At 33.2% G+C, this 13,519-nt stretch overlaps 1 protein-coding gene across 1 annotated transcript in view; it reads left to right on the top strand.

Annotated features, from left to right (window-relative positions):
• Positions 1–371: 371 nt before the first annotated feature.
• The window catches only part of LOC134260172 (uncharacterized), a gene marked incomplete at both ends in the record, with an annotated part of 16,250 nt that continues 3,102 nt past the window's right edge, over positions 372–13,519 (top strand). The window contains 5 exons of the mRNA XM_062742759.1: positions 372–605; positions 4,783–5,286; positions 8,491–8,588; positions 8,913–10,133; positions 11,604–11,673. Coding sequence (XP_062598743.1) covers positions 372–605; positions 4,783–5,286; positions 8,491–8,588; positions 8,913–10,133; positions 11,604–11,673 — 2,127 coding nt within the window. The remainder of the gene's footprint in view (positions 606–4,782; positions 5,287–8,490; positions 8,589–8,912; positions 10,134–11,603; positions 11,674–13,519) is intronic.

Genomic DNA, 13,519 nt, shown 5'->3' with positions numbered 1-13,519 from the left:
TAAAAATAAATAATATTTATTTCTTTTTTTAAATTTTGAAAAAAAAAATTTTTAAAAAAGGAAAATTGTTTGTTTAACCCCAAATGGATTTTCGTTTAACCAAAATTTTCCCAAAAATTAATTTTAATTCTTTTATTAAATTTTTTAAAAAATTAAAAATCGTCCATGTCTCACGACCGGAAGTGACGTCATCAACGACGAAAATTTCCGACAAGGTTCAGATGAATATCTATCAGATCTAAAAAAATAACAGAGTAAGTTGAGTAACATATTTCTGAGATATCTACAAAATGGATTAAAACAAAATTTCAAATTTTGCTTTATGTGTGTGTTCTGAAGTCCATTCTGAGAACATGACTGTTTTGTTATAGATCCAGACAGTGATGAAATAAATAAAGTGGATGAGTTGAAGAAATTTCTAAGGAAAGAAAAGACAACTGTTACCCATGCCAGAGGGATTCTTGTTGGATGTGCTGAGGCTGGAAAAACAACGCTACTGAATCGATTGAGAGGAAAACGTCAAACTGTAAATGAAATAACAGAGTCCACCAGGGGACTGGAGGTCCATCAACATCTGTTTATTGTTAGAGATAAAGTTTTAGAAGGTAAAAATAATTTCTGATACATATTCATAGTACAAATGACAAACAAGTAACTTTTTAATCAAAAGAAACCAACTTGAGTTTTTAGCTCATCTGAGTTGAAAGCTAGAGTTAGCTTTTCTGATCATCCATTGTCCGTCGTTCGTCCATCTGTCCATACGTAAACTTTTCACATTTTCAATTTTGAATCAAGATTCATTAGGCAATTTTTAAAAAACCTAGTTTAAAACATCCTTGGATGAAGGATATGGAGATAACAAACAGTATTCAATATTAAAGTCCATAAAACAATACAAAATAGGAGCAGAGCAAACACGGCCCTCCGAAACATCAGAGGTGGGATCAGGTGCCATGGAGGATTTACATACTTCGAATTTAGAAATAATAAATTATGAACAGAATCAACGAATTTAACTTTCATTTACCAGAATTGAAATAATTTATAAACATAGAAAATATTATGAAACTCAAATTTCATGCAAATAAGACACACATATACATATGTACCCTTACCTCACATGAGGTGTAAAAATCAAATGTAAAATGCGGCAAGAGTATGTTTTTTTTGTGTTTCCCTGTATATTAGGCTTTATAATCTTTATACTCTGTGTAACTGTAAATAATTTACTCAATGACTGAAATAAATGGGAAGGTTTTGTGAAAATTTAACAATTTTTTTAAATCCTGCTCATTGAGTCATTCTCCCATTTAAGACTATGAATTCAAAATAATATGATAAAAATGCAATTACTAAATCTGTAATTTAAGCATAAAAATCTTTACGTTAGATTTAAAATATCAAACTTACTGCACTCTTCACAAAACACGTTATCGCCATACATTCGTATTCGAATGGTAATTAGATAAAATAAAGGAAAATTAGTACATACACTCTGTAATAAATAACAAAACTGATCAAACAAACCTGAGATCCAAATACCAAAAACTCTTAAGTTGATTGTAAAGAAATTGAATTCAAATTACAAATCTCCAAAAACACCTAGCCCTGGAAAAAAAAACAAGGACTGGAATGAACTTACAAAACCATGTAACCAATGCGAAATCAAAACCAGTCACCTTTGTCAAAAGGTCTATAAAAGTAGCTAATATGAATAACTTAAACCTGGCCTAATTTGCATTTATTTTAATAAGTATATTTTTATTATGATTTATTAAAGGTAAATAAATTCAAACATACACATAATAATATTTGACATACAATTCAAAATAAGCATTTTCTGACTAAATAGATATTAAGGTCATTGGCAACGCAGGGTTTCCGGAGAAAAAAGGTTTATACATAGGTTTTCTCACTTATGAAAAAAGTCATTGAGAATTCTCTTGGCGCTGAAATCCAATAAAGCATAGGTTACAGACCGAGAAGTAAACAAAAGCACGTGTGTTTTTTTATGGGATATATTCAACTCTACAGTAATAAAAGAAAAGCAGCGATGGGTTTGTTTACATTGTGCTGAGGGGGCAGACAGTCAACAGGCCGTCATTTAGAATAGGTGCATGAATGCTGGGAAGTGCAAAGATGTGATTTAATTTTGCTGAAAGTGGTGATAGCCAGGTAGACCGAATGAGAACGATTCTATAGGTTATGTGAATGAGACACCATTAATAGTTACTATAAATCCTTGTTAAAATGTTTTATGACAGTTCGCTTCCAATAAAGTAAATTATAGAATAGAAACAAACAAGCAGTCTCTTGATCAAAATGAATATTGATTAGAAGTGAAGGGAAGTAACTCAAAATTAAAAAAAAAACAGTGGTAGTATTTCTGTGTTTTGTTTCAATATTTTCATTTTCAGCCAAAGTATATGCATGTCATCGGAAATAAGGTTTCAACAATGCATTTAATGTATAAACCTTATGAAATAAATGGGTTTTGGAGAAAACGTATGGTTGAAAACAATATTGGGCCATTTTATCAACATTTTACATAGGAAATGCATTGAAAATTGTAAAAACATTGATTTGACAAAATCTATAAAGGAAGGCTGGCTTGATGGGTAAAACGGACCTGATTTGAATATGTTTGGTACCATTAAACCTGTTCAAAAAATCTTGAAAAATCCTATACGAAAACCAGAAACGTTGCCAATGTCCTTAATATCACATCATGACCCTGCGGGGTATGGAAGGGTCACAACTGGGGATTAATTTTTTACAAAGAAATATGAAGATGATTTAAAAAATGTTAAATAAAGACAGACTTTATAAAAAAAGAATTATAATCGTTTTCTCAAGAACAGGAAAGTTTTATGCTATAGTGATATGGAGGCGTCCTTGAGTAATATAAAGCAAAACCTGTTGTATTTGCATCCCTACTATAAAAGTTGTCATATATGTCACATTTTTTAAACGCATCTTATTTGTGTGTTATTTACAAACCCAGACTTTAAAATGATAAAAATCTCGCGTGAAGTGGCATTGATGCCCTTAATTTAATTAGCCTAACATATTTACTAGTCCTTGTTATGCCCGCAGGCATATAGGTCAAGCACTAAACTTATCCACTTCTCTCTATCTTTAACAGTTTTCTCCAGTTCTCCCCAAGTTAGCTTCTGGTCCCTCATTTCTATTTTAACAGTCCTTCGCCAGGTTGTCTTTGGCTTACCAGTTTTCCTGTTCCCTTACCGGTGTCCATCTAAGGGCTACTTTGGTGATGTTGTTCGATGGTTTCCTCAACACATGCCCTAGCCCTCGCCATCTTTGTTTAGTCAACTATCAGGTGACTTATGGCTTATGGTCTTCGTACGTTGTTTTTCGTCCATTGGTCATAAACTTTTAATCGTTTGTAGCATCTTCTCTGGTCAACCACTGAACCTATTTCAACCAAAGAACTATATGCGGTATATTGCATATATTTGCCCCCACTAAAGTCAAATTTTGGGAACTTCCTGAAATGTGCTCAATTCAATAAATTGTATGAGAAATATAAATTAACAGAAAATACCATAGTGTCAAAGCAGTGTATTCACAATTTTTGTTTTTATGACATCACAAACTAGTCCGATTTTATATCCTTTTTCAGAAAGAAGACAAAATGGACAACATTTCAACAATTTTAGCTTTAAAATTTATAGAGCGCAAGTTTGTTCAGGAACAATATTGATATATTTCATTGATATTATCATTCTACACATCATATCAAAATATTGATCCTGAACACACATGCGCTCAGTGACTTTTACTCAAAATATCAACGAAATATGTACATTTTTCTGCAAAATTCATAAAAAACTGAAATTTACATCAGGTTTGTGACGTCATTGCGTACATATGGTGTCATAACTTATGAAAATATTCAGTGCTTTGAAGTCAGCATATACTCCCCTGTTTAAGAACTTAATTAAATATATCTCCATTAAAGTTTGATTTGGGGGGGCAAATATCGGTTACTACCGAATAAAGTTCTGTAGCATAAAGCATTAATAGATGAAAGGAAATAGAAATAAAAATAAAAAATCTTCTCTTCTGCTCCTGGGTATTAAGCTGATGAACTAAGTACACAGTAATAAGAATTAAGAGTGCTTTTTCTATACTTATTAGTTTCATGGTCCCATTGGTCATGGGTTCCGGAGTTATTATGCCCCTCTTCAAAGAATGAAGGGTACTGTATAGCGGGTTTTCTTGGTGGGTGTAAAATTTGGCGTTTTGCCTTCTCAAAGGTATGCCAATAAGTTTGGTGTAATTTATTTTAGCAGACACAAGGTTTCATCTCTTTGCAAATGAGCACTAAGAAGAGTACTGACTATTTTAGCGATTTAAATTTAAGCTGACTGCCATCAAAATGCCAAATAAGCCAACATTATCACCCTGCTAAAATAACCCGCTAAACGGTATATTGCTTTGCTGTTGTCTGTTGATTGGTCGGTCTGTCGGTCAACCATCAATGTCCGTTCATTTTTTCGCACACATTGAAATGAAATTTTGTATACAAATTGATGTGTTATAGAACCTGCCAAAAAGACGTTTGCTCGTTTCTTATCACCTGACCAGACACGATTAAAACTGCATATGATTAAAGGATAATATAATCCATAATGTGAATGATCACAAGCGATTCTGCATGATTGGTTCGTCAACAATAGCGTTGCAGCTACTCTATACAGTTACTATATAACAAGTTTTAAAATGAATTCATTTACTGAATAACAAATCTGTTTACAGTGGCTGAGGATGACTCACCATTGAAGACATTTATCAGGATAAACGCTGCAGACTTGAAACCAGACCCAAGCAGTGCAGTTGACAGCTCCAATACAAAGGAACACGGGGACACCCTGGAAATGAAAAATACTGATAAAGACACTGAAGTTATTCATAGCACAGAGGAAAAGAAAGAGGAGAAAGTAGAGTTATCTAGCCCACCAACTAAACGCAGAAAAGAAGAGAACTCAGTAGATGTAATGGCCAGTGCTCTCTCCTCAGAAGCTACAGCTATGGTGAAGGATGAAATTTTTCAGAAAATCTTGTCTGATAAAGAAAAATTCCCAACTGTTAGCATGCTGGATTTTGCTGGACAGTTAGCATATTATGCCTGTCACCAGATTTACGTAACACCAAAGGCCTTCTTCATCCTTGTATTGGACATGACTAAGAACTTTGAAGATGTTGTTGATAAAGAGCGGGATAACCAGGAAGGATCAATCTTCTCTGTGTGGACTTACAAAGGTAAAACACTTGTCTAAGCAACTACTTATAATTTTGTTCACGGACAATAAACACCCAGTTACAACTTTGTTTAATAGATTGAAATATTTAAAAAAAACATGTTTAGCTTTACTATTCAGAGTTCAAAATAGCTTATGCAATAGTAAGGTGTCTGTTGTCCGTCTGCCTGTCTGTAAACAATTTTTAAATACTCTGCTCCTCCTACAGCTTTGGTCTGATTTCAATATAAATTATATAACTTGGCAAACAAGTGGATTACACTCAGATACATAATTATATCATGTTTATTTCTGCCTGTTGGAAAGTTTCAAATTCAAGTGCTACTTTTCCTTTGTTATATGTACATACCAGTAGAGCTACAGTCTCATCAGAGACTTCTGGTTGATTTTGTTAAATGATGTTGCCATGGTTACTTAAATCAAAATTTCTGTAAAATTATTTTATAAGGCTTCTGCTCCTACAGTTTTAGTCTGATTGCAATAAATCTTTCCACAACAAGAGACTAAACTAAGAATTATTATTCTATTTATTACTGTTGCAAAGTTGCAAATCCAAGTGCTACTTTTATCTTACGTTAAAAGTACAACAAGTAGCTCCACAGCCTCCTTTTTGTTAAAATAATTCTACAAGAAAAAAAAACCCTTGATTGAAATGTATTCACATAATGAGACGCACACAAAAATATATCTTGGAAAAAAGTAGAATGTTATGAATATACTTTGTGTATTATGCTCTGTTCAAAGCTAAGTTTCAAAGCTATCCAAGATATTTTACCTTAAAATTCGAAGAAGGGAAGGCATACCCGGTAAACTGTTATATGTTGATTTAGTTGATGAGAGCTATGCAACTTCTTCAAAATTTTTTGACATGACCTTTCCGTTGACTTTGATATACAGGTATATCTTAAATTATGTCACGTTTAGTTAAGTTTTAAACATATCATTCAAGGTATGTGTTATCAAAAAACAAATTACATGTTGTTCATTTAAAACTTGCAGCACATTGATGCATTTAGTGATATATATCAGATAAGTATTGCTTCAAATGCATAAACATTTTCCAGATGAGTGACCAGGTTAAAGTTTTGTGGAGCAGGTATTTCCAAGGTATAAAGTTCCTGAACCAAAATTGCATGGATGATGCATTTAAAAATAACACTACCAAACTTGTCTTCGGATGCTGGATCTGACATATTTTGTTCCCAGTAACTACAAGCCCTACCTGAACCAAAATTGTATGGATGATGCATCTCAGGGATGGACACATACCAGACTTGCAGAAAGTCGGATGCTGGATCTGACCTATATTTTGATTCAATATCAGTTCAGTAACTAGTAAGTTCATTTCGGTACCTGAACCAAAATTGCATGGATGATGCATCTAGGGATGGACACTACCAGACTTGCTTCGGATGCTGGATCTGACCTATATTTTGATTCTCAAGTAACTATAAGCCCTACCTGAACCAAACGTGCATGGATGATGCATCTAGGGATGGACACTACCAGACTTGCTTCAGATGCTGGATCTGACCTACATTTTATTCCCTTATATCAGTTCAGCCCTACCTGAACCAAACTGATCAGAATTTTATATCCATACAAATTTTCATGTTGCTTCAATACATGTATTTCCTCGGCGGGGATTCATGTCCTATGGACATATTTCTAGTTGATAAAATAAAATCTGTGATCCTTAAATGAAAAAAGTGCACAAATTTCTGTAAAAAAGTCATACCTTTCATTTTGAAATGTAATACATTGTTTGAAGTTGTAGTGGATATCAGTTATTGTATTGGATGTGACTCATACATTGTCGGTCAGATATCAGTTCATTTCTGTGGATGTGACTCATACATTGCGGTTATTAATATCATTCAAATTGTGGATGTAAAGACATTGTAATGTTCAATATACATTTTTGACAGATATCAGTTCATTTCTGTGCAAGTTATGACACATACATTTTCTTTGACAGAAAAATTTCTTGGATGTGACTCCATTGTCTTCGTTCATTTCTGTTTTAGCACGAGGACTTAACAAGTGGATATCAATTTCGTGGACACAAAAATTATCTTCAAACAAGGGAACATTTGATCATATATTTTCAGATATGTTCTTTAAATAATTGGGTCATATATTGTTTGCATTAGATGTCCGATGTGACCATTTGTTTATCTGTTCATTTTCTTCACAACCGTTATAGCAAATAATGAAATGTGAATACATTGTATATCAGATAATTTCTTATATCCGTATCTTTTAGCGAATTCTGTTTTGCATTTTTTCCTTCAAGTATTTCTACCAAATATGTGCCTAGGAAAGCAAATATTTAAAACATATCTTTGATAACTAAGGTCATATTATGTATTGGATTATATATATAAATGCTAAACAGAAATAGAGTCCGTTAAATTTATCAATTTTTTTATAATCTTTAAAAGTTTATTATATAGGATGTGAATTTCATTATATTTAACCTGCTGGGACTCAAACACACTTTGTTATATCCGTGTTATATCAGAGTTCTATAGAAAATTTTACATAGGGATTTGTTAAGAAATCTGTGGGTACCCATAATAACTTCGTTATATCCATGAATTTTATATCATGTTTTGTATTTAAACGAGTTTTACTGTAGTCAGTTGTAGTGGCTATCGGTTCATTTCTGTGGATGTGACTCATACATTGTCGGTTGGTAGCCAGCAATGATAAATCTGTTGCCAATCAGATTGACTTCTTTCCTTATGCTGCTTGCCTTCACAAGTACACCACACCATAATCCAATGTGACCCATAAATTGTCGCTCAGTAGTCAGGAATTATGAATCTGTTTTCAGAGGGTATTGCTATTGAATGGTTTTCTTTGCATATGCTGCTTGCCTGAACAAGTACAATACATCGTTATACATTTCTTTTTTACTACAAATCAGATGTCACACTGAAGGAAAAAGATGTGTGAAATTGTCTTCAAAAATTATTTACTGCACGTTCTACAGTTCATATTTTATTTTTGAATAACTTTTAATATGCTAACAAAATATGAATTTTCATAATTCTTCTGGGTTATTATAAACCCAAAAACAAAATTATAGATTGAAGTTCTTTTATTTTTAGATGTTTTAAATACAAAACAGTAAAGCTAAACACTTTCCAGAGACACTGACTTGTTTGTTTTTTATCATGATGCTTTGTTGTTCTTTTAGACTACCTGAAGTTTTGGATTACCTCAATCAAGACATTTGGAGGCAAAAAGGCACCACTGTTTCTTGTTGTCACACACACAGAAACAAAATCTACAGATGTAAGTATTCTGTCTATAAATGTTTTTTAACATATCTGTAGAATGCACAATAACAGTGTATACTTCAGAACTACAAAAGAACCAACATTTCATTTACAGTAAATCGTATCACACAATTATGTATTACATCCAATGTGGTATTGATAATCTATAATGGATACCTTATTTACAGTTTTATCTGTAATCAGTTAAAACTAATTACCAGTTTAAATCCAGAATATATGATTTTCAAACATCAACACACAATTTAGCATTTACAGTGATAAAATCATAGCTCACAATTATGAATTAATATCTCTATGCTTGCTTTGTTTACTTCTTCAGGAAATAGAGAAGTATTTGAGGGAGTTTTGGAATGCCGTACCAGATGAAGATAGAGATTGGTTAAGTGAGTCTCTGAATGATCGAGAATATGCAGTAGGTCTAAAGGAACTTAATGATAATACCAAGGAAATACTAGAGTCAATGAAAAAATCCATAGTGGAACTATTCACAGACGAGAACAATACAAAAGTTGAATTACCTTCTTCATGGGCTCTAATGGAGCAGTTATTATATGAAGGAGGCTTGAAGGTTTTGTCCCTGAGTGAAATCTGGAAGCTCAACGCATCTCTTCCCGATGAATACCAAATCAAAAGTGATGAAGAAATGTCAGAATTCTTAAAATGTTTCCATGATAATGGTCTTCTTTTGAATTTTGGAGAAGCGGAATTGAGGGAACATGTTATACTAGATATTCAGTGGTTTGCTAATGCTTTCAGCAAGATAATTGCTGATGAAAATCACATCAATAAAGATTGTAAAAGGAAATTAATTAAAGAGTGGAAATCCTTCAACAAAACGGGGGAACTTAAAGATAAAGTGATAAATGCACTGTGGAAAGATGAACCCTCTTACTCGAAACATAAAAGTGAAATTATGCCGTACATGGAGAAACTTCAAATGCTGGTACCTTTGAATGCATATGAGGCTGTATCAGAAGGTGGCATGTCATGGTATGTCCCGTGTATGAACAAAAAGCAGTTTAAAGCTGACTTCCGTGAAGATAAGTGGGAATGCTCTTCCATTTTGTGCTATCGATTCAGTTCCTTTGCCATGTTTGTGTTCTACAGACTGGTAGCATACTGCATAAGTTCTCTAAGATGGAGTGTTGCAAAAGATGAAGATAATGAAGGAAGTCCATGTCTTTATCAAACAGCAGCAGTGTTTGATCACAATGAACACACTGTTGTTGTTGGCATATGTAATGAAGATATTCAGTTGCAGGTGCTGAGAATCAAACCGTTGACTATAGACAAAGAAGTATCAAATGAAATTGGAGACTCCATTGATAAAGCAATAGAAAAATTGACAGAAACATTTATTGGCACAAAGATATTCCTCAGAGGATTCAAATGTCAAAATATTATTTGTGATGAGAGAGATGTGTCTTTCACCCTTGCGAGTGAGCTGTCCGATATCAGGGCTGAAGAAACGCAGTGCAAGTGTCAACTTCAGGAGAAACATGTGATTAACATACAGATGACTTTGGGATACTGGGAAAAGGTATCAATTTGAATTTAAACCTACTTTGTGGGTATAAATTTGTTTATGTTATAATTAATAATAATAAAAAGAACAATTAAACACTATTACATTTTACGACAAAGTTAAAAATTAAATTTCATACATAGATTTCATATATCATATACGCATATAAAATACTATAAGCTTTTTCATTTAAATTTTGCGAATTTTTGGATGATTAAAGAAGAACTATATTCATACTCTTAGAAATTCCTTGTAAATTTTCACTGTTAATACGTAAGCTCATTTTTAAAAAAAATAGATACAATTCATGATTAATGCAAAGTATTTTGTTATAAAGTTATAACTGCCCCTTTTCACAGGACAGTTTATATGAACTGAAGATTGATGATATTTAAACTAATGCTATTGTGATTACATTTGTAAATCAAGTCCTATATTTGTGAGCTTACACTCATGTGCTATTATTAATGCTAATAATCTATATTTCAAAATCATTCTCAGGGAGGTACTGTCAAATTACATATTTTCATAGGGTAATTTTGGGTGGTTTGAGTAAAAACTCTTCGTTTGAGGGGAATTTGAATTCATGGATGAAGAATTTTGAGTACTTCTGTATGTAACATGTGTAACATTATACATTTCGTGGTGGACCTGAATTCATGATTCTCTGCAGACCTTGAAATAACGAAAATTAACCCCAAACCCCAACACGAAAATTTGTGATATCACAGTAACCTGAAAGAATTTGCTGCTTTGTAAATTAATATGAATTCACTTTATTTCATAAAATTTTCAATTAAATGTGGTTCAAATAACACAGGTTCATTAACTCCCTAGAATGGTCCTGACCATATACCAATTAACTGACCAATTCCTTATGACTCATTTCGAACATTAATATATTGATTGATTGATTGTTTGTTGTTGATTAACGCCTCTCTCGAGAATTTTGGAGACACTACCACTCATATGGAGACGCCACCACTTGCTGTTCGAGGGCTACAAATTCTGACCTATACTCGGCTCTTACGGCCAATGAGCTGTAAGGGATCTTTTTGTGCCAGCACTTACTGTGACACGAGATGTAGGTTTATACGGTCTCATCCGAAGGAGCCGTCTCCACGTCTCACAGTGGGATTCTACCCATGACATAAGGACTACCACCTTACTTTGCGACTCTAGTACAGACGCTCTATCCACTGCCCAATGCCGGCAACGAGCTCAATATAATGTAGAGACATACTGCTTTCATCTCCCTCAAAAATTCCTTAATAGTGCAGGCATTAAATTTAATACAGGCTTTGTAAATCTGCAATGTCCTAGAATTTTGACAAAAATGAGTAAATTTTTAGCATCTTCAAATTATAATATGAACTGGCTCCTTTACATGAGTTTAGATGTGATGATGTGACTTACAATCAGGGGCTTCTAGCTAACATTGATCTATTTTGAATTCACATTGACTAAAATTGTTGTCATTTCCAGGATCTTTTAAAAGATACAGAAGCACACAGAAGTTTATCACTGACATCTATGGACAGACTTGATGCAGGAGGTAAGGCAACTACAAATAGAGATATGGCGACAGAGTTAAACTCTTCTTAACCTCTTAACATGCTTAACAAAAACAGATAATTTAATGCTCTAAAATTCAATATTTTAGAAAATACGTTTTTTTTTGTCCTGTCTGATTTTTTTTCAGATAGTTAAAATTTTATTTTTTTTCTATAAATTTCTACCTTCATTGTGATGATTGATTGATTGAAATGAAGATTTTAAAGGCTTTTTATTTGGTAAATGTATACATATACTTATCTGAACTTTAAAACTGTTCAATGATCCTTTTTTTGTTTGTTTGTCAGTTCATCCAATCGTGTCTTGGTCATGGTGTAGTAGTGTAGAAATAATATCATTTCACATTTTTGACTTCTTCTCTACTAATCTCTAGTACCACTGTGCCAATTTCAGCCAATCTTGCCATAAAAATCCTTGAGTAAGGAGATGCAAAATAATTCAAATGAAGAACCTCGCCCTCTTCCAAGGGAAAATGATAATGAAAGAGTGACAATTTTTGGAGAAATCTTTTCAAAATTGTTTTCTCAAGAACCACTTAACTAAAAAATATCAAACTAACAGGATACATTCTTTATTTAGGGGAAAATTCAAATGTGTTCAAATGATGACCATTGGGGGTAATGTCAGGTCACAATGAGGGATCAGAGTTCTAAATACATGTAGGAATAATTATGAAAACATATTTAAATCTTTTCAAGAACATCAAAGCCATGATTAGTCATATTGATATGGAAAAAGTCTAATGCAGTATCAATTTCAGTTTCTTCCAATGATGGCACTTGGACCAAAATGGGAATTAAAGCTTTACACAGGAATACATGTATATAGGGGAAAATTTAAAATCTTCGTCTTAAAGTCAGCAAAACTAGGTTAAGTCATATTGATATGGAAGCACCTTCAGGTAGTGCAGATGCAAGTTTGTTCAAATAATGACCTCTGGGGGTAGACATGGGCCACAACGAACTTTTACATAGGAATAGATGGGAAAACATCTTTAATGAAACATATGGAGATAACGAACAGTATTCAATATCAAGTCCATAAAACAATACAGAACAGGAGCAGAGAATCCCCTGCCGACCGGTCACAGCAGCTGTGTGCTCCTTGTCATGATCAGGAAATAACGGAATGAAAAACGTCGGTCAGCATTTGACGACTCAATTAGAAATTGTATTTGCTGACAAGATCATTGTATCTACTTTTGAAATGATGACTTTAAACAAGAATGCTGACGTTTTTGTTTCATCAACTTGGTTGGCGATAATTTACCTCGTTTTAGAAATTGTTGATACGTAGAGCAGGTGATGAAGGAAAGTATTGGAAGTTGATAAGAGAAAAGTAAAAGTCAACACCTTTATCATAGATCTTAATTGGTTGTTAGATTACCATTAATGTCTTTTTCAGGTAAAATATCCAAATATGAAACAGTTGTGCCAGAATCTGTGGTATCTTTTACCTCAAGCTCACTTGGATAAATTGTATAGACACAAGAACGAAAATAATTGTTAATTGACAATACATCGTCGATATATCTAAATGTCGAGTTGACGGGTGCAGCAAATATTTAGCTCACCTGAGCTGAGAGCTCAAGTGAGCTATTCTGATCATAATTTGTCTGTTGTCCCTCTGTCTGTCCATCTGTAATTTTTCACATCTCCTCCATAACCACTGGGCCAATTTCAATTTCAACCAAACATGCCACAAATCATCCTTGGATGAATGGGATTCAAGTTTGTTAAAATTAAGGGTCTCGTCCTTATTCAAGGAGAGATGATTTGGAAATGGTGAAAATTTGGTGGCATGTTTCAAAAACGTTCTTCTCAAGA

The sequence above is a fragment of the Saccostrea cucullata genome, unplaced genomic scaffold (genome assembly GCF_032062105.1).
Source record: "Saccostrea cucullata isolate Sc308-1 unplaced genomic scaffold, CSIRO_AGI_Scuc_v1 ctg11818, whole genome shotgun sequence".
NCBI lineage: Eukaryota > Metazoa > Mollusca > Bivalvia > Ostreida > Ostreidae > Saccostrea > Saccostrea cuccullata.
Note: the sequence above shows the minus strand (reverse complement) of the source record. Positions and strands in the feature narration are given on the sequence as shown.